General features: G+C 40.7%; 1 protein-coding gene across 1 annotated transcript in view; it reads left to right on the forward strand.

Annotated features, from left to right (window-relative positions):
• Positions 1-22,496, forward strand: part of LOC138762443 (uncharacterized) — a 72,021-nt gene that overhangs the window by 18,033 nt on the left and 31,492 nt on the right. Inside the window, 12 exon segments of the mRNA XM_069936200.1 lie at positions 56-261; positions 1,722-1,869; positions 1,872-1,889; positions 11,445-11,587; positions 13,289-13,535; positions 14,407-14,592; positions 15,560-15,733; positions 17,709-17,837; positions 19,318-19,386; positions 21,037-21,105; positions 21,193-21,278; positions 21,934-22,015. Of these exon segments, the coding sequence (XP_069792301.1) occupies positions 56-261; positions 1,722-1,869; positions 1,872-1,889; positions 11,445-11,587; positions 13,289-13,535; positions 14,407-14,592; positions 15,560-15,733; positions 17,709-17,837; positions 19,318-19,386; positions 21,037-21,105; positions 21,193-21,278; positions 21,934-22,015 (1,557 nt within the window).

A 22,496-nucleotide genomic window follows, 5' to 3' on the forward strand; every position in this document is an offset into this window, starting at 1 on the left:
CATGCTTTTGGAATCTATTAGAAATTAAGAAAGGGTTCCAACTTATAAATAAAACCAAGTTTTTATTTTCACAAAGGTGAATTTTGCCCCATCTCGCACGCTGAGGAAAAAGCATTGCAGTTTGACAGTGGCAATTCAGGATCAAGTGAGAGACAGTCGGAGAGTGGAGTGGCTTGTGAAACACTGCATGAGTCTGGTCTTTATCTTCTGATCACTCTGCCACCCAGTCACCAGATGCTGGATAAAGAAGATCCTGAACAGGTATAAAGTATGTAAGATATCTGATGGGTTCACATAAAAATCCTGGAGAAACTCAGCAAGTCACGTAGCGTTCTCTGTGTAGCAAAGATAAAGATACATAACCAATGTATCGGGCCTGAGGCCTTCATCACAATGAGTAAAATGTAGACAGGTGCCTGAATAAAATGGTGGAGGTGGGATGCAGGGGGAGGAGCACAGGCACAAACAAGAGGTAATATATAGGTGGACATGGGTGAGAGGGGACAAGAGAATATTTTCAATTCCCCATCCCACTCCAACATGTCTGTCCATGCACTGTCAAATCAAAGCTACCCGCAAATTGGAGGAGCATCACTTAATATTCCATCTTGGTTCTTTCCAACCAGATGACATTAACATCGACATCTTTGGTTTCTATTAGCCCACTCTCCTGTCTCCATCTTTTCCCCATTCCTCCATCTCCTTTTCTCTAGTTCTACACCCCTTTCCCCTTCCATTCAGAGAGCTTTCCCATCTCCCATCACCTCAGCATTTTTCCCTTGTTGTCTCTCACCCATATCCACCTATGACTTCTTGCCTATGAGCCTGTGCTCCTCCCCTTGCCCTTTCCCCACCATTTTATTCAGGTACCTGCCTGCCTACATATGAATCATGCCTTGGTGAAGGGCTCAGGCCCGAAATGTTAGTCTTTATCTTTACTATATAAAGTATGCTGCGTGACCTGCTGAGTTTCTCCAGCATTACCATTGTATTGTCCCTCGGATTCCTCACTTGTACACCTCATGCCTTTTGATCTTTCGGTTTCCCTTTTATCCTCGTTCATCTGTTGGTCCCACATGCAATTCTTGTGTTTCCTCTCTGGTCTCTCCAGTTAAAAATAAACAATTCCTTCCCCCTCCCCTTGATCCTGCTCAACCTGCTTTATACTCCCTCCATTTCAATCTTTCCATCTGTCCATTTGTTTACAGTCCAGCCTCATTGCATGAATGTTGACTCTGTGAACCAGTAACCTTAATGGCTGATTATCTCTGAGTGGTATACAGTAGTTAGGTCATGCAGCTGTGAGGGCTGCTGTTTCAAGGCTCTCTGAGTTTCTCTTGGGTAATCCAATCTCGTCCCTCCCCAAAGAAGTGCAGGTAGATAAGCTAATTATCTGCTCTAAATTGGCACCGGTCTGTGTTGGTGAGTGGTAGAATCTGGAGGGAGTTGGCGGGACCATGAGATAGGATGAATTTAAGTGGGTATGAACTCTGGGCTGAAGGGCCTATTTCCAGGCTTTGTGACTCTACAAACTCATAGAAATGAGGAAAGAAATTGGAACCAGGCAGAGAATATAAGAACTTTCCAATTTTGGCCTGCAGTATGTTTTCTTCATCCTCAGACCAATCGTTCTCTGTTATCTGGACGCTCTATCCCACTCCATCTCCGTATGTTTCCAAATTGCTCTCTGATCCTCACTCTGATCTCTTCTTCTTCTATAGCCTCCATGCAGTACCCTGATCGAAGAGCAGACTGTTGAAGTGAAGCATCAGGGGCAGAGGTGCAGCGTCCTGGGTCGGCCAGTGATTGAATCCTCCAAACTCTTTGCTCAGAAATCCAACATGACCTACTATGGGGGTCAATCGCTAGGTTGAGAAGAGGCTTGTGTGGTAAGTGTCTTTTAAAACTATATCATGAGAGTCTGCAAAATGACTACAGAACCAGAGATGTGTTTGTGGAAGGGGACAGAGCAGAAGAACCGAGGAGCCCAATGTGGGAGCCACTGATGCACATTGACTGAAAAAATGTGGGGGAGGTGGGGTTGCAGTGTCTGTGGATCTTTGTGGTTGCTACTCACTAAAGTAACATACAGAGTTACCATTTAATTTTTTTAAAAAGTCCTTTTGAAGGAACCATCTATCTTCCTGTTAACAGCAGTTGCTAGTACAGTAATAAAACTGCAAGTCTTACCCTTGGAATATTCATATCCTACCCCTCACACTGTTAACTGCTTAATTAACAAGCCCATACAGATTGTCAACTCTTTATGTGCAAACATTATTATCATCAGATAACTGTAGATACGAATTATATAATAGATTGATATTGTACAGATATATACATCTAACCAAACATAAACTTACTCAACCTGTTTGTTTAGATACAGTACAAAACTCTTCATGAGCTGTGACTATTCTAGTGTATCCAGTCACTTCTCCAAATAGACCATACACTCTGTTACCTTAGAATAGTTGTCTCAATAACAACATGTAAATATAAATGTATTATATTACACTTCTACCTAAACATGAAATATTAAAGGTAAATAGATTTGTCAACTCCTACATTTCATTTTGGCCCATTATTGTATCTATGCCCAGGATCACTGGTGATGTCCTTGGCTTCTACCTATGATTGAAGCTGGGCCCATCGATCTCTCCTGGCCTTCCAACAGTTCACCTTCCACATAGCTAGTTGAGCATTGGTAATCGCCATCTATTCTAATGCATGGCCTGAAATTTGACAAAGTGATGATGTAGCATTAATTTGTTTGCATATCAATACATACAAGTAGTCGGGGGAGTCACGTGATGGAGTAGTGGCCGGACGGTGAACTCCAGCCCTCTCCAGAAAAGTCGGAAAAAACAAAGGAAAACACAAAGGCACAGAAATAAAAGTTAAAGAAAAGTGAGTATAAAGGTGGAAAGAAGATGGCGACAAAAAAAGAAAAATCGAAATCAACGGTAAGAAGAGAGGAAGAGAAGACAACGGAGGAAGAAGGAGAAGGCCTTAGCTGTTCGAGGAGGCCCGCGGTGGAGAGAGAAACCCGCTCCCTCAGGTCGGTAGAAAGTGGACTACAAAAATGGCTCGTAGAGCCGAGTAAAAGTGTGCAACCGCGCATGAAAAAAAACACACCGATGGGAGGGGTGACCAGCTGGGGAGTCGATCTCCACAGCCGGCAACGACAGCTGCAGAACACCTGCAGCAAGAAGAGAACACAGAAGACAATGAAAACAAGAAAGAAGAGAAGAAAAGGGCAACAAAGAAACAACAGATGGCCAACCCAGAGGAAGAAGAAGAGGAAGAGGAAGAGTACAGTGAAATAGAAGAAGAAGGGAAAGGCAAGATAAAGGATATACTTTCTCTTATTAAAGAATACATGGAGTCATTTAAAGAATGGCAAACACAGGAATTTAATGATTTAAGAAGAAGAATAAACAACACAGAAGAGAAAATGAATAAAATAGATATGACCTTAACAGAAATGGGAAAGAAAATGGACAAGATGGAAGAGCGGGAAGCAGCAGTAGAAATGGAGGTAGAGGACTTAAAAAAGAAATTAGAGGAATCTAATAAAAAAGTTATAGAGACACAAAAACTGTTAGCTCAGAAAATAGATATAATGGAAAATTATAACAGAAGAAATATAAAGATAGTGGGCCTTAAGGAAGATGAAGAAGGCAAGAATATGAGAGAGTTTATAAAAGATTGGATCCCTAGGATCCTAGGATGTCCAGAACTACAGCAAGAAATGGAAATAGAAAGGGCACATAGAGCATTGGCCTTTAAACCACAACCACAACAAAAACCAAGATCTATTTTAGTAAAATTCCTAAGATATATTACAAGAGAAAAGGTACTGGAGAAGACAATGGAAAAAGTAAGAGAGGGCAACAAACCACTGGAGTACAAAGGGCAAAAAATCTTCATTTATCCAGATATAAGTTTTGAACTCCTAAAGAAGAGAAAGGAGTTCAATACAGCAAAGGCGATTTTATGGAAGAAAGGGTATAAATTTATACTAAAGCATCCAGCGGTATTGAAAATATTTATTCCAGGACAACAAAACAGACTATTCTCGGATCCAGAAGAAGCACGAAAATTTGCAGAACAGTTACAAAATAGACTGAGGGATGAAGACGTGTAATGAGAGTAAAAATGACCACGATTTATATGTATGTGGGTAAAGAGGTATAAGTGTGTATATGTATAATGTGCATACGTGAATGTATCTGTATTTAGAGGAAAATATAGATAGTATAGACAAGAATTAATAAGGGAAGGAAATGGAATAGAGGGAATAAGGAGGGAACTAAAAGAGTGTTACATATGAAAAGTGAAATCTTTTCTGGGGGGCGCTGGGTGGGGAGGAGTTGCGGTCACTCCAAAATCAGCTGACGCTTGCGAGTGAATTCGGAAACCCAAATGGAGAGGGGAGATGTGGTTGTCCGACAAGGGATAAAGGACAACTCAGGAGGGGAAGGGGAGATTGGGGCTAAAGAAGTTTTAAATAGGAGAATAAGGAAAATGTTTGATGTTTTAGGAATGTTGTCTTATAAAGGGTTTAAAACAAGAAAACAGAAATGGATAAGAAGGAAAGGTAATGATGGAGAAACGGAAAGGGAAGATAAACAAAGTATAAAATGGCTACGTTGAACTATATGACTTTAAATATTAATGGAATACATAACCAAATTAAAAGGAAGAAACTGCTAAATTTACTGAAAAAAGAAAAAATTGATATAGCATTTGTGCAAGAAACACACTTAACTGAATTGGAGCACAAGAAATTAAAGAGAGATTGGGTAGGACATGTAACAGCAGCTTCGTATAATTCAAAAGCAAGAGGAGTGGCTATATTAATTAGTAAAAATGTGCCATTTAAAATAGAAGAGGAAATAATAGATCCAGCAGGGAGATATGTAATGATAAAATGTCAGATATATTCGGAGTTTTGGAATCTACTCAATGTATATTCACCTAACGAAGAAGATCAAAAGTTTATGCAAGATATCTTTTGAAGGTAGCTAATACGCAAGGGAACATATTAATAGGAGGGGATTTCAACCTGAATTTGGATTCAAATATGGATAAAACTGGGAAAAAAATTAACAGAAAGAACAAAGTAACCAAATTTATAATTAAATCAATGGAAGAAATGCAACTTTTGGATATATGGAGGAAACAACACCCAAAAGAAAAGGAATATTCATATTACTCGGTTAGACATAAAACATACTCAAGAATAGACCTATTTTTGTTATCAGCTAGTATGCAAGATAGAGTAAGAAAAACAGAATATAAAGCTAGAATACTATCGGACCATTCACCCTTAATATTGACAGTAAAGCTAGAGGACATCCCTCCAAGAATGTATAGATGGAGATTAAACCCCATGTTACTTAAAAGGCAGGATTTTAGAGAATTTATTGAAAAACAAATAAAAATGTATTTTGAAATAAATACGGAATCAGTGGAAGATAAGTTTATACTATGGGATGCAATGAAAGCATTCATTAGAGGGCAAATAATAAGTTATGTAACCAAGATGAAGAAGGACTATAATCAGGAAACAGAGCAGTTGGAAATATAGAAAAAAAATTAGCAATGAAGGAAGATACAACTAAAAGAAGAGAATTGGCAGATAAAAAAATAAAATAAAATAAAATATGAAACACTACAAACATATAAGGTGGAGAAGAATATAATGAAGACAAAACAGAAATATTATGAACTGGGTGAAAAAACGCACAAAATCCTAGCATGGCAGCTTAAGACAGAACAAGCTAAGAAAATGGTATTGGCATCAAGGAAAAAAGACAACCAAATTACATATAATCCAAAAGAAATTAAGGAAAACTTTAGAGAATTTTATGAACAATTATACCGAACTGAAAACGAAGGGAAAGAAGGGAAAATAGATGAATTTCTGACTAAAATTGAACTACCAAAACTACAAATAGAGGAACAAAATAAATTAACAGAACCATTTGGAATAGTAGAAATACAAGAGATAATAAAAAAATTACCAAATAATAAGACACCAGGAGAGGACGGATTCCCAATAGAATTCTACAAAACATTTAAAGACTTATTAATTCCGCCCCTCCTGGATGTAATCAACCAGATTGATGAAACACAAAGCTTACCAGATTCATGTAAAACAGCAATAATTACAGTAATACTAAAGCAAGGGAAAGATCCACTCTTACCAGCGTCATATAGACCAATATCTTTACTAAACACAGATTATAAGATAATAGCTAAACTATTAGCAAACAGATTAGCAGAACATGTACCGAAAATGGTAAATTTAGACCAAACTGGATTTATCAAAAAAAGACGCACAACAGACAATATTTGTAAATTTATTAACTTAATTCATGCAGTAGAAGGAAAGAAAGCACCTACAGTAGCAGTTGCTTTAGCCGCAGAGAAGGCCTTTGACAGAGTAGAATGGAATTATTTGTTCAAAGTATTGCAAAAATTCAGTTTACCGGAGAAGTATATTAATTGGATTAAAGCATTATATAAGGGACCGTTAGCGAAAGTGACAGTAAATGGACATGTATCAAAGCAATTTAACTTAAGCAGGTCAACGCGGCAGGGATGCCCACTATCACCTTTATTGTTTGCGTTAGCTATAGAACCACTAGCAGAATTGATAAGAATAGATAATAATATAAAAGGAATAAAAATAAAAGACAAGGAATATAAAATCAGTCTATTTGCGGATGATGTTATAGTGTACTTAACAGAACCAGAACTATCAATAAAAGAATTATATAAGAAATTGAAGGAATATTGAGAAGTGTCGGGTTACAAGATAAACGTAAATAAAAGTGAAGCAATGCCTATGAATAATGCGGATTTCTCAAAATTTAAGAAGGAATCTCCATTTAGATGGCAAATGCAGGCAATGAGATACCTAGGTGTACAAATAAACAAAAATCTCGGCCAACTATATAAACTCAATTATTATCCACTAATGAAAAAATTACAGGATGATTTAGAGCATTGGAAAGATTTACCACTAACACTAATAGGAAGGATAAACTGTATTAAAATGAACATTTTTCCAAGGATATTATACTTATTTCAGGCATTGCCAATACAACTGACAGAAAAATTCTTCAAGGAGTTAAAGAAAATAATAAGGAAATTTTTATGGAGAGGGGGGAAACTGAGGATAGCACTAGATAAATTAACAGAATGGTATAAACAAGGAGGCTTACAACTGCCAAACTTTAAAAATTATTATAGAGCCACACAATTAAGATACCTATCAGATTTTTATCAAACAAGGGAAAAACCAGACTGGACGAGATTAGAATTAGATAAAATAGGGGAAAATATACCTGAACACGTATTATATAAATGGGATGAGAAATTGGTACCACATAGAAGTTCTCCAGTATTACATCATCTCCTCAATATTTGGAAGAAGATTCATGTAGAAAGAAAGAAAACAAATTATCAATTACCAAAACTAATATTGACGCAAAATAAGTTACTCCCTTTTACAATAGATAACCTTTCCTTTAGAGAATGGGGAAAAAAAAGGGATTAAAAGAATAGAAAATTGTTTTTCAGGAAATAGATTCTTATCCTTTGAACAAATGAAAGATAAGTACAATATAACTCAAGATACAGCGCTGGCATATTACCAATTGAGATCCTACTTGAAAGATAAATTAGGAAGCAGTTTGAGTTTGCCAGAGGCAAGTAACCTTGAATATGTGATTACAGATACAATGATAATCAAAAGATTTATAACAAATATGTATATTAAACTGCAAGAAAAGGAGAATGAGGAAACAAATGGTAAAACTAAGCAAAAATGGGAACAAGATTTAAATATAAAGATAAAAAAGGAAACATGGGAGAAATTATGTTCTGGAACGATGAGAAATACAATAAATACGAGGCTACGTATGATACAATATAACGGGATACACAGACTATACATTACACCTCAAAAGTTAAATAAATGGGACCCAACAGTATCTGATAGATGTTTTCGATGTAAAAAAGAAATGGGAACAACAATTCATGCAATCTGGACATGTGAGAAAGTAGAAAAATTTTGGGAAGACCTCAACCAGATATTAAATAAAATAACAGAAAACAATATACCAAAGAATCCAGAGATCTTTCTCCTAAGTAACATAAAAAACAAAGAATTTGGAATTGATTTGGAGGATGCACAAAAAAGATTTGTTAAGATAGCTCTAGCCGTAGCAAAAAAATGTATTATGTCAACCTGGAAATTGGAAGATAATTTGAAAATACAACAATGGTATATAGAAATAAATAAATGTATTCCATTAGAAAAAAATAACATATAGTTTAAGAAATAATATTGAAATATTTGAACAAATATGGGAGCCTTACATTAAATACAATCGCGAAAACCTACCGGGGACAATCATTACCTAAGTTGATGGAAGGAGAAGGAAAGAAAAGAATGGACTCAGTAGAATTTCTGGTGTTTTTTTTTGTTGAGTGACAACATTGTCTGACTGGTTTAATGTATCCTAGATTGTATACCTTAAATGGATGGGAGGGGGGGTGGGGGGGTGGGTTGGGAGGGGGGGGGGAGAAAATGTCGCTGTATATGTGTGAAAAGGAAAAAGTGTGTATCTTGGCTAATGTGATTTATGGTGTGAAAAATAAAAAATTAAATTAAAAAAAATACATACAAGTAGTCCTCGACTTTTAACCTATGCGAGTTACATCCATCTGCACATACGACCAAAATTATTTTTGAAAAGATCTTTATTAAAACTACAGTACAAGTACATATTTTGTATTAAAAGTATTGTATACAGGGTCCCCTTTCCCCACGGCAACCTGAGGTCCCCGTTCCCTGATTTAAGACCAACCTGAGTTACAACCAATCCTTTGGTCCCCATTACCGTTGTAAGTTGAGGACTACCTGTATATCCATTGTCTTCTCAATTAATAAGACTGTCTTAAACATACTATCTGTATCATCTTGCTCAGTTGCTCAATAAAATGCTTTCAATGTCTTTGTTCCCATTTCCCTGCTGCCAATGCTACCAGAGTATAACTCACTTATAACAATAGCTATACCCCAGCCTTGCATCCTAGGCAGTTGGACCTCATATTTGCTGGCAGTTAGTTACTCCAAGGACACCTCTATGCATTACGCCACACCCTGTAGTATTCATTGCATAAGGCCATCTTGATGTAGCGTTCTGAGACCAACTGCCTCTATGCCTCTTTCACACACTGAATTGATTTGTAGCCTTCCCATCCTTTGCATTCATGTGACCTACACTCCCATTTGTAAAGCCACCCTGACTGTCTGCTTGGGGAACACTGTCTCAACATTGCTGGCTATCCTGCTATTCCAAGCAGCAGCACTCCAGTATGGTGACAGTGAGCTTTTTAATGTTGCTACATAATGTGGAGAATGACAGAAGTCAAACTCCAACAAAACATCCTATTGGGGCAACAGGGTAGCGTTCTTTTCACCCTGCTCTACTCACTTTATACCTATGACTATGTGGCCTGGAACAACAACAGCATCTACAAATTTGCTGATGACACCACAGTAGTGGGTTGTGTAAAAAGGGGTGATGAGTCAGCCTACAGGAAAGAGATTGATAATTTGGCTGAAGAGTGTGAAAAAAAACAAACTTGCACTCAATGTCACCAAAACCAAGGAGCTGATTGTGGATGTTAGGAAGGGAAAACCAGTGATCACTGAGGGATCAGAGGAGGAGAATAACATTTAAATTCCTGGGAGCCACTATCTTGGAGGACCTGTCCTGGTTCCAACATATTAATGTCACTGTGAAGAGAGCATATCAGCACTTCTACTTCCTGAGGAGTTTGTGGAGATTTGGTATGACATCAAAAACCTTCTTCAGATATGTACAGGAAACTGTGCTGACCAGCTGCATCACAGTCTGGTATGAAGCAAAAATACCTCAGTTGAAATCCCTGCAAAATGTAGTGGACACAGCCCAGGACATCACAGACAAAACCCTTGAGAACATCTACAGAGAACGCTGCTGTCGGAGAGCAGCAGCAATCATCAAGGATTCACACCACCCAGCAAATGCTCTGTTCTCGCTGCTGCCATCAAGAAAGAGGTATAGGTGCCACAAGACTCATACCATCAGGTTCAGGAACAGCCGCTACCCCTCCTCCATCAGGTTCCTCAATGACAAACTCAATCAGGGACTCATTTAAGGACTCTCTTACTGGATGCTACTTATTGTTGAGTATTTATTTTCTGTATTGCACTGATCGAAGCTGGGCCCATTGATCTCTCCTGGCCTTCCAACAGTTCACCTTCCACATAGCTAGTTGAGCATTGGTAATCGCCACCTATTCTAATGCATGGCCTGAAATTTGACAAAGTGATGGTGTAGCATTAATTTCTTCCTTTGTTTAAATTTCTCTCTTTTGTAATCTTTTCTTGAGTACAGTTTTTTACACTACCAATAAGTAGAAATTCTGCCTGGCCCGCAGGCAAAGGAATCTCAGGGTCTCAGGGTTGTATGTGATATTACGTATGTACTCTTGACAATAAACTTGAACTTTGAGGGCAGTCAATTTCCAATTAACAATGCTGATTATTATGAGATTGCATCAAAAGTCATACCTCAAGATGTACTCAATTTTTAAGGATACACTGAAAGATGCTGTGCACAGGGTGGAAGGGGTCTCGATGATTTTGTGAGCCCTCTTCAAACAACGATTCCAGTAGATCATGTCAATGTTGGGGGAGCGAGACACAGTGATCGTTTGGAACAAAGAAGGATGAGAAGTGAATTAATAGAGGTCTGTGAAATTATGAGAGGCACATATAGGGTAGATAGTCAGCATCTATTTCCCAGGGTCGAAGTAGCAAGCACCAGAGGACATCTGTACAAAATGAAAGGGAGGAATGCTTCGGGTGGACATCAGGGATAGGTTTTATTTTACATAGAGTTGTGGGTGCCTGGAATGCATTGTTGAGTGGTGGTGGAGGTTGGAACAATAGGGGCATCCAAGAGACTTTTAAAACAAGCACATGGTTGAAAGAAAAGTAGAGGGTTATGAAGTAGGGGGGGTTTAGTTTTGTTTGTGGGTAGGTATACATAGGTTGGCACAATATCGTGGGCTGAATGACTTGTACTATGTTGTAATGTTCTATGTTCTATTACTCTCTGTCACTCTAATGGTCCTGTGGATTGACCTTCAATCCAATGCTCTACAGCAACCATACCACAGTGTGATGCAGCCGGTCATGATGCCCTTGTTAGAGCTCCTGTAGAAAGTTGACAGGATGCTGACTGGTACCCTTTCCTGCCTCAGTCTTTGCAGGAAGCGCAGTTGCTGTTGTGCCTTCCTGACAAGTGAGGAGATGTTATGCAGTGATCTGATATTTCCTCTCATATTTGCAATGACCTCCCCTCTTGTCCCAGTGAAAAGCAGATCGAATGATCAGTGTGGCTCAAGACAAGTAGTGGAACCTGTGGACTCTAAGACTGGACGATTGCAGCTACCACCCATCTCATCAAATACTGAAGCAGGGATGTGGCCCATTGATGAAGGGAACAGTGAAGTGGTAGGATGTCTTTCAAATCAGCTATGAACCTTTTCTTGTGATCCATCCTGGTCTTTGCTTATTCTGGATTGACCATGAGACACTACATAAATTCACCTTATTCTCAAAACAGTTGGTCCATGCTGAAGCATATGACTCAAGTGATGCCTTTTCTCAGAAATCAATCTAACCTCTGGGTCAGTAATGGTTTGGAGTTTTTTTGCAGTTCAGTGAAATACTGTGACACCATTCTGTACAACGCCAGTCTGAATTGAGTCCGTCCCTTTAACTCTCTCTGAAACACTGAGGGGCACATGAGGAAAATATTACCACTTGTACTATGATCAGGTTCAAAAGGTGCCATTTAGACAAACTTGGGCCTTTCAGAATCATGTGGGCCAATTTAATTCCTATTCGTTGTACATGTGGCGGACAGAGTTACGAGACATACAAGTCAGTTGGGAGTGAATCCTTTGGTACACTCACAGTGACATGCTTAAAACCTCTCTTGCTATATGTGACACAGTTCTTTTCCTAATTCGGTTCACGTCCTAGTTAGGTATTGTAACTATGCAGGTCTCTGGCTAAAGACAAATACAGACACTGTGATTTGTAAGGCCTATCTGTAGAATAATTTCATCAGTTGGTGGAGGGTGCATGTTGTCCAGTTAATGGAACGTATGTATCAACTTGTTGAAGGGTGGCATGTGTTTTTCAATTGGTGCAGTATATGTGTTGAAGAGGAGCATTTCAAGAGGGAGCAGGCTTATCACGAGATGGAGTAGACCTGTTTAGAAATGGAGGAAGGGAGGGAGCAAATCTGTCGAGAGAGGGAAGGAAGGAGCAGACCTGTTGAGAGAAGGAGGGAGGGAGCAGACCTGTCGAGAGAGGGAGGGAGGGAGCAGACCTGTCAAGAGGTGGAGGAGAGAGGGAGCAGATGTGCCGAGAGGTGGAGGGAGCAGACCTGTTGAGAGGGAGGGAGGGAGGGAACAGATCTGTGGAGAGGTGGAGGGAGGGAACAGATCTGTGGAAAGAGGGAAGGAGGGAGCAGGCCTGTGAAGAGGTGGAGGGAGGGAGTAGACCTGTCGAGAGAGGGTTGGAGCTGCCATGTTGTGGGAGGTGGCCTGTCATGAGAGGACGTTGTGCTTTTGTATCATCAACACATTCCATCAGCAGTCACACACTTCAACAGGATTGCATTCACAGCAATGGTGACCACCTGGCTAACTCGCAGAGTGCTTCATTAAACAAACTCCATTAATTGGCCAAAATGGAGGATCCAGCAACAGGTCAACATCAATTTCAACGTCCTATCAGAATAGACAGGCCTGTTGAAGGAATGCATGTGTTGGCCTAAGAAGAAAGTTCATCTGAAATGTTGGCCTGTCAAAAAAGCACATGGTGGGCTATTGCAGGAGTGCCTGCATTGACCAATAGGGTTTGTACTTTGATGAGCAGATTGAGACCAAATGTTGGCCTGTTGATGGAGTGTGTTGAGGGGATATGTCAGTTTGTGGAAGCACTGCATTTATTAGCCTGTTTATAGAATGCATTGAAGAAATGTGTATGTTAGCCTGTCAACGAATATGCTGATTAATGTTTGTGCATTTATTGTATGTATGTCATCCTGTTGGATTGAATGTGTGCATGTTGGTCTGGGTATGTTGTTTGGCCCATGTATACAGTTCTGTTTGGGTGCATGTGTTTGTTATCTGTTCACAGATTGTGTGGGGGCTTTACTTCTCTTCCTGTGCCTGGTGTTTTGACCTGCAAGTGTGTTTTGATATGTTCCAGCCAAAACTGCCAGTCGCAAGGAGACGCCCAAGGGCAGTGGCACAATGTGCTGGGTGGCGAAGGGGCAGAACCAAACTACAGGCAGCGCAGCTCGAGCAGCACTCAGTTCTGCCCCCATTGACAGGTGGCCGACATCAAAGTCAGAAAGCAGAAGATATCCACGAGGAGGTAACAGGTGATATCTCCATGCTGAGCAATACATCAGAATCTCAAACTTCATATGAGTGGTATCTCAGCCCCTGCCCATCTGAAACCCCAGCCCATGGCCCCCTCCACTGGGTCCATCCCGGTGTCACTCCGATAGAACACTTTCAGTACTTCTAAAAAACATTGAGTGTTTCTGCCACTACTGCCTGTTGATCCCTTCCACTCCCTGAATGAAAGAAATTCCTCCTTTTCTACTCCACTTGGCCTTTTTCAACCACCACCCAACCAAACCCTTGGCCGTATCCCTACCTATTCCCTATCCCTACCTATTCCCTATCCAAAGCACCATTATCACCTCCACAGTGACCTCCTCCTGCATATCTTTTGCCCAATTCCAAGCCAATCCATGTCTCAATTACTGCCATTAAAACCTCTCCCACCACGAGAATCTCTGCCTCATTTCAAGGTTCCCATTTCCTCTGTCGCTACTCCCACCTCCAGTCCATCAGCAATCCATTCCATAATTCCACCTATCAAACTTCCTGTCCCATTCAAAACCTTGTGCCTATTCCCCACCTCAGCTTCTCCTCAACCCTCCACATAGTCTACCCTCACTCATGCCTCCTCTCCATCCCTCTCCTCATCTCCTGCCTGCCCTCAACCCCAAGGTCCATGAATTACCTGCATTATATTTTTACCTTTCATTTCCATTTTAACTCTTGCACCCTCTTGCCCTCTGCCCACTTATCACCCCAGCATCAGTCAAACTCTTGCCTTCTTTAACACTGTATCATGTTATCATCATCAACCCTTCCATTGTCCCAGAAGAACACAAATGGATGTGAGGGAACAACAGGCCTCATGTACACTTGTTTTGTATGCTCCTCCTTATGCCACAGAACATGAAGTAAGCCCACAATATCCTTCCAGTATAGAACCATTCAAAGTGGAAGGAGTGGATGAGGCAGACCAAAATGGGGAACACTCTGGATTTTTGCCATGGATTTCCAACCAGAGCAAGTCAGAGGAAAGGACAGTGGGATTCATGGAGAAAAGGACTGAGGAAGATGGAATACTGTTGGAAGGTGAGAGATCAATGGATTGCCAGTGATTACTTTTGTCTCTCACCCAAGTGTGGAGATCGGAGAAGAAACTTTCCTTTCCCCAGTGTGGAGCTCAGAGAGGAAACTCTCCTTGCCTCAATGTGGAGCTCAGAGAGGAGACTCTCCTTGACCCAGTACAGAGCTCAGAGACTAGACTCTCCTTGCCCCATTAAGGAGCTCAGAGAAGAGGCTCTCCTTGCCCCATTACGGAGCCCGGAGAGGAGACTATCCTTGTCCCATTACGGAGCCCGGAGAGGAGACTCTCCTTGCCCCAGTGTGGAGCCCGGAGAGGAGACTCTCCTTGCCCCAGTGTGGAGCCCGGAGAGGAGACTCTCCTCGCCCCAGTGTGGAGCCCGGAGAGGAGACTCTCCTTGCCCCAGTGTGGAGCCCGGAGAGGAGACTCTCCTTGCCCCAGTGTGGAGCCCGGAGAGGAGACTCTCCTTGCCCCAGTGTGGAGCCCAGAGAGGAGAGTCTCCTTGCCCCAGTGTGGAGCCCGGAGAGGAGACTCTCCTTGCCCCAGTGTGGAGCCCGGAGAGGAGAGTCTCCTTGCCCCAGTGTGGAGCCCAGAGAGGAGACTCTCCTTGCCCCAGTGTGGAGCCCGGAGAGGAGACTCTCCTTGCCCCAGTGTGGAGCTCGGAGAGGAGACACTCCTTGTCACATTGGAGCTCTCTGAGAAAATACATCTGTCACTATGACGTATTTTAGCTTCTTAATTTTCTGCCTCACTCTGGTTCTGTCCCACAATTAAACAAGTAACATGGCCTAAAAATCATTGAAGAGTAATCTTTCTTAGGGGCATCATGTGAATGGTATCCTCGATAGCTTGTAAGTTTAGTTATAAATTACAATGTGTGGTAAATGACTGTTTTCAAACTTATCCTTTGATGTTTTAAGCTCTTCTTATTGTTCTGTAAAGGCTGCTTTTCATCATCTCTCTCCTCCCACCTAGAGGGTGCTGTCCAGAGCATGAAAGAGGGACCAGTCCTTCAGTTGCTACCTCCAATTCAAGGAACAAAGGGTCCTGGAAGGCAGAGCAGCATGGCATGTTTTAGACATAGAGCACAAAGAGTGAAGAGTTCAGCTCCGGAAATGGTTCGAGGCACCGTGCCACAGAAACTGAAGAGTAAGTTTGGACTCCAATGTACGAAAGGAAGAGGCTTTGCGACGATGGAGTGTAACTCCCTTATACCACTCAGATCATTCATCTCTTCATCTGGCTGCCTTGGATTTACAGTTCAATGCCTTTACCCAACAAAACTTTATTCATCTCAGTTTTAACTATTTCTAATCGTGTGGTAATTTTGAACGTGCTCTAGATTTCCACTGCCCTTTGTGTGAAGGAGTGCTTCCTGGCATCTGCCCTCAATGGGCCAGTTGTAATTTTCAAGTTGAGGTACAAGTACAACCCAATGAAACTGCGTTCTCCAGTCCTCAGGGCAAAACATGCAAACATATCTGCAAACATAATGCACATTACAGACAAATAATACCTATTCATATAAAAAAATATTATTTAATAGATAGAGTTTCAAAGGGTTTGTATGAACAGTGATTTAGCAGTCTCACTGCCCATGGGAAGTAGTGTTTCCCGTGGAAAGAGCCTGCTTGGTTCTGGCTCTGATACTCCTGTACCTCTTTCCTAATGAGAGTAGATGAAAGAAACTGCTTGATTGGTGGTTGTGGTCCTCAATGGTCCTCAAACAATGATCCCAGTAGATCATATTGATTGGAGGGGGGGCAGTGGTGGTGGGGGAAGACCCCAGTGATCCTCTCTGCTTCTCTTATGGTCCTGTGAATTGACCTCTGATCCAATGCTCTACAGCAACAGTACCACACTGCGATGTGTTTGTAGAGCTCCTGTAAAAAGTTGACAGGATTTTGTCCGGTACCTTGCCACTTCAGACTTCTCAGGAAGTGCAGTTGCTCTTGTGCTTTCCTGACAAGTGAAAAGATGTTGTGTGACTTGGGTCTAACCAGAGATTTGTAAGCAAGGCTGACCAAACTCAGGCTTTTCTCCTTGGAACAATGAAGGATGAGAAGAAAGTTAATTATGAGGGGATTAGATAAGGTGGACATCCAATACTTCTTTTACCCCAGGGTGACAATAGCAAGTGCCAAAGAATATCCGTTTTAGGTGAGTTAGGAAAGTTTAGGGGTGACGTCAGAGGTAGGTGGGTGCCTGCAATGCATTGCCAGAAGTGGTGATGGCAGCTGGTTCAATAGGCACATGGATGTCAGAAAAACAGAGGGTTATGGGTGTTGGGTAGGAAAGGGTTAGATTGTTGGTAAGGTTTGTTGTAGGTTTATGTAGGTCGGCACAACATTGTGGCTCAAAGGGCCTGTTCCGCACTGTAATGTTCTATGATCTAATGATTTCTGCAATGCAAGTCTCTCTGCTCATGTTTACCTCTTTTGAACAAGAAAATCTTTTGTGGATCCCAAGAGTTTGACATCTGGATAAACTACAATTGTTATGGCTTTGCCAACTCACTTAATCTATGATTGCCCCTTACCGCCCTTTACTGATGCCCCTCTTAATGTTGTGCATGAGTGAGACCTTGATGACGGGCTCAAGCCCAAAATATTGGTTATGTATCTTTATCTTTGCTATATAGAGTACACTGATTGACCAGATGAATTTCTCCAGCATTGTGTTTTTACTTCAACCATGGTATCTGCAGACTTTCGTGTTTTATTTATGAGTGAGACAGTCCCAATCATGTGGAATTGTTCTTGTGTCAGGGATGACTGTAGAGTGTGGGATCCTGATGTAATTTTAGTCTCAATGTGCCTTTAATCTCATATTGGCATATCTCGAATGCCCTTCCTTTTTCAAGCGGACCACAGCATATGTAAGTAAAAGCCTCGTTTTCTGTTCACTTCATGTAACATAAACATAAAGATTTCTTATGTTTTATGTCGTCGGTAGGAGAGAAGTATGGAAGCAACCAAAACTTGACTGCTTCACAGGGAAGGGTGCCCAGGAACCTTGAGCAGAGTCCTAGGGGGACTACAGATGAAAAAAGGTTGAGAATTGCTGATTTAAAGACAACAAAGTGCATTGACTGTGATCTTTCTCTTCCTCCTCCTGCCTGTAGAGGTCCACGAAGACGTCTCAGTGGGCTGCCTTCTCATGGCTCCTGATGGTGAGATTGTGCGACTCTCCCTGTTGGGCTCAGTTCAAGGTCCTGATGGCAACTTTCTGGGCTGCTCCTCTCTTCCAGAAGGTTCGTCAGTCTCATGGGGCACAACTCTGTAAATGTCGGGATGGTCTCTGTGCTTTTTTTTGTGAGTGTCCCTGCCTTGCAGAAAAAGATCGGAAAGGATCTATTTGTCTCTCATTCCAAGTTGCCCAGTTGCATCTTGAATTGCATGAACACATATCCTCGACCCGTGTATGAGGGAGTGATTCCACATGCAAGGAACTATTGAGGTGACTTATTTTGGACATGATCTGAAGTTAAGGCTCTTTCTGTGCTCCCAGGTAGATGCAAAGTACTTCATGTGAGTTTCTTACACAGCCCATGAAGACTATTCCCTATCATGAACCATTTCACTTCCACCCATGGTGCATATGTACATTATCGTGGAGTCTACCAATCCATTTATGCTCATGAAACAATGTTCTAAATCACAACTTCCTAGTCCCAATGGAATATGAATAATTGTTATGCTCATTAGGTGAATTCTAGATTGCAAACATCAAAAACTCTTTGCATAGTAGTTATTGCTACACGTTACAATGCTAACGAACGGGATGGATTGAAATCCTGTGTTGTCTGTACGTTTTCCCTGTGTCTGGGTGGGTTTTCCCTGGGGACTCTGGTTTCCTCTGACTGTTCAAAATGTACCAGGGGTGTAGGTTAATTGGGTGGCAAGGACTCGTGGGATGACATGGCCTGTTACCATGCTGTATGTCTAAATTTAATTTAATATTTTAATGTAAGAATTTGAATAAATGAGCATTATTGGATGGAATTATGTAGAGAAAATATGAAATGTACAATAAATGTGAGGTATATGTTAGTACAATATAGTTTTATTCATCAGCTATATTGGACACCTCAGAAGTTCAATAAATTAAATCATGGTTTTTTCGGATTTATATTTTAAATGTAGACAGGAAGTTGGTACTTTTTTGCCTTCCACTTGGCAACATCCTAAGGTTAAATCTTTTTGGTTAGAAATTGGTAATTTATTAGAAAGAATCATTGTAGTTAAATTCCCACGGGACCCAATGTTGTTTTTACTGGGTGATATTAAGGTAGTTAAACCTAAATTAAAATTGAATATGTTCCAAGTGAAATTTGTACAAATTGCTTTGGCAATAACTAGAAAATGTATTGCAATAACTTGGAAGTCAGATATAAATTTGGGATTGGATAGGTGGCAAGCAGAAGTTCTGAGTTGCATCCCACTTGAAAAAATACTTATAAATTAAGAGATAAATATTTTGTAAATATGGAGCCCATATTTACAAAGTATTGGCATAAATATTTAAATGAAGCTCCAATATTCCTTTTCTCCTAATGTTATCAGAACTTTTCACCTTCCCACCAGCTGTTCAGCATTTCCATTTCATTCTGATTCTACACCAGGAAATGCAGGAACAAGGAACACCTGACAATTGGAGAGCAGCTCAGGATCTGGACTGCTATGGAAACAGATTTCTCTTGTTCATAACTGTAGATGGTGATGATTTTACAGGCAGCAAGCCCCTTCTGGATGGTTTTGATGGGAAGAAGAATCTGTCCATTACAAGGCAGCAAATGGATGGTGAGTTAGTGAATAGGGACAAAGAGAGAGCCAACCCCTGAGGCAAGGTCCAGGTCAGGGTCTGATAACAGAAATTAATATCTAATATCCGTATTTGCAGAAAACTATCCCTGCAAAACTCAAGGAATTGAGCCAGTCAGTCCTTCAGTATTTACCTGATTACCTAAAGGAAATAAGTTTTCCTGAATTCCTCATTTATTTTCAATGATCACTTGTCCCATCTTGAACTTACCTCTTTCAGCGTGAATGGATCTGGCCTCATTAAACCATTCTTCAGTACCAAAGTTGGAGATCAGTCGTCCTGTGCTTGGGTCCCAAAAATGGCCTGTGAACTGTGCTGCCGTTTATCTACAGCCAACTCATGAAGTGCACACCCACTCTGAGTTTCAGTGTCTCGTGGCTCATCTCTGGGCCAACACTGAGGTCCATCTTACTCCAGTATCTGAATGGTGGCTGGAAAGTACAAATGACTGAATCCAGCCCATTCAGCCTATTGCAATTTCATCTTCAACAACAAGACTATTTACATCTTCCAGAATGATCCAAAGTGTTTGAAGTTAAGAAAGTAATGTTGAAATTGTGTCACTGAAGGATGCAAGGAAGATAAAAAGCACAGGGCAAATGTCACAAACAACATTAAGACTGACAATCCATTTCCAGTGATGTTTATAGAGGAGTCAAGCCAAAGAAGTATCTGCCAGGGCCCAAAGACAGTTCCCCTGATCTTGTTTGAACAATGACATAAGACCTTTAACATCAAGAGGGTATTTGGGATCATGACCTAATGGCTAATTTTGAAAGTGGTATTTCTGATGCTGTGGTACTGGAGTGTTCAAACATTTGACCTGAGGCTTGACTCCTAATCTTCTTGAGTTGGATCCCTGCTCAGTAACTCTTTGATTAGAAAAAGGTGGAACAAGCCAGGGTTCCTGCTCCAGGTTGTTGTCCAGTGATCCCTGGATTAAAGAGGGTAAATCAGATAGGGTTCCTGTCCTGGTCACTGTCCTGTGACCCCTGGATTAGAGAGAATCAGTCAGGATTCCTGGTCATTGTCCAGTGACCCCTGGATTAGAGAGAATCAGCCAGGGTTTCTGTTCCTCGTCACTATCCTGTGATTTCTAGGGAACTATTTGCATCTGCTTTGATCCCTCTACCATAATTTAGAACATAGAACCCTACAACACAGTACAGACCCATATTGTTGTGCCAACCCATGTATTCCTACCAAAATAAAAAAAAACTCAACCCTTCTTACTTCATAACCCTCTATTTTTCTTTCATCCATGTGCCTTGGTGTTTTGGAAAGGTGTTTGCTCCAATATCGTGCTCTGGTAGAAATAACTGTATGCAAAAGTCTTTATTGATTTTATCCATAAATCTTTAGATGTATGCAAATGTGTTTACACAGAGAGTTGTAGGGATCTTGAATGCGCTGTCTGGAAGGATGGTAAAACAGATTTACCAGTAGCCTTCAACATGGAATTGGGTAAAAGCTTCAAAACCAATGCAGTTGCAGGGCTGGGCGAAGAGATGGGGAACAGAAGTAATTGGATTGCTCTTTCAAAAGAGATGACACAGATGATGCTGACCTGCTGATTGTTTCCAGGACTTTCTGTTTCAGCCAGCACATAATTCTGTTTGTTCCTTCAGGGGGATTTCAACCTGATTCTACCACACGAAGTTCTTACCCAGGAGAGGACATCTGTTCTCGTCCAGATGGTTTGTGATTCTATCTCCCTTTATAAATGCTTGACCGTACTGGGATTGTGCAGCCAGTCAAATGATCTGACCTCCCTTCTGTTACAGTTGATGACATTTGTGAGACTGAAGAAGACACCAGTTAATCACAAGCACCAACCCAATACACCTCGGGTCTAGGACGAGCACAGAAGGTCAGTGCCAATTCTGTTACTTCAGAATCCATTTTACTGGCTCCACTGAGCAGACTTTAAGAAGAGGCAGCCATTCCTCACTCAATGCACATTCAGTCAGTGATGGCTTGGGAGCTTTAATGGAGTTCTCTCCTGTACAAGCTTCCAACTGGGTTCAAATTTGCACACTAGACAGACCATAGGCTCGTTCTACAAGAGGATATATTATAAAGAGAGAGCTTTACTCTCTCTAAAGCAAATACACTGTTAGAGGAACCCAGTGGGCAAAGGAGGATCAGTGGGAGAAAAAGAATGGTCGACGTTTCGAACTGAAACCTACCCTCGAGACAAACTCTCTTGTACACTCTCCAATTTGTGCTATACCAAATTGTTCAAGGTCAAGTTTACTTCATCATCTCATTGTACAAGTTCAACCCAATGAAACAACATTCTCCAGACCACAGTGTAACACACTGGCAACACACATACAGACAAACAATGCATATGCAGAGAACCTGTATACAAATATTAAATAAATATTATTGTTAATAAATAGTTGAGTCACCAAGAGTTAGTGTGAGCAGTTCATCAGTCTCACTGCCTGTGGGAAGAAGCTGTTTCTCAGCCTGGTGATTCTGGCTCTGATATTCCTGTGTCTCTTTCCCAATGAGAGTAGCTGAAAGATCCTGTGTGCACAGTGATAGGGGTCCTTAATGAGCCCTCTTTAGACAACAATCCTGGTAATCCCATCAGTGGGGGTAATTGAGACCCCAGTAATCATCTCTGCCACTCTTTTTTTTAAACTTTATTTATTCGTTCAAAAAACAAATAATATATGATAAATACAGCAATTAAACATGAACATGAACATTTTTTTTTCTATATAGAAAAAAAAGCAAAGAAAAGAGCCCCCTCCCCCTTCAGCCAACTCTCCTAAGGAGAGCCATAAAAAAAGAAATATTTAAAAAAGTTAAATATACATATTAAAATCTAATCAATATAAATTGAAATGTAAATATTCCGAGTATAACAGCCACTTATTAATAAAAAAATTATAATTATCACGCGAAACATATGTAATTTTTTCCATTATTAGACAGTATGTCCTCTCATTATGCCATCTATTGATATCAATCATATTTGTATCTTTCCACATACTAGCAATACATTTTTTCGCTACGGATAAAGCAAAGCAAGCTGGAATTTATCTAATCCCAAGCCTTTCAGAGGTTACAAACT

The sequence above is a fragment of the Narcine bancroftii genome, chromosome 4 (assembly GCF_036971445.1).
Source record: "Narcine bancroftii isolate sNarBan1 chromosome 4, sNarBan1.hap1, whole genome shotgun sequence".
Classification (NCBI taxonomy): Eukaryota; Metazoa; Chordata; class Chondrichthyes; order Torpediniformes; family Narcinidae; genus Narcine; species Narcine bancroftii.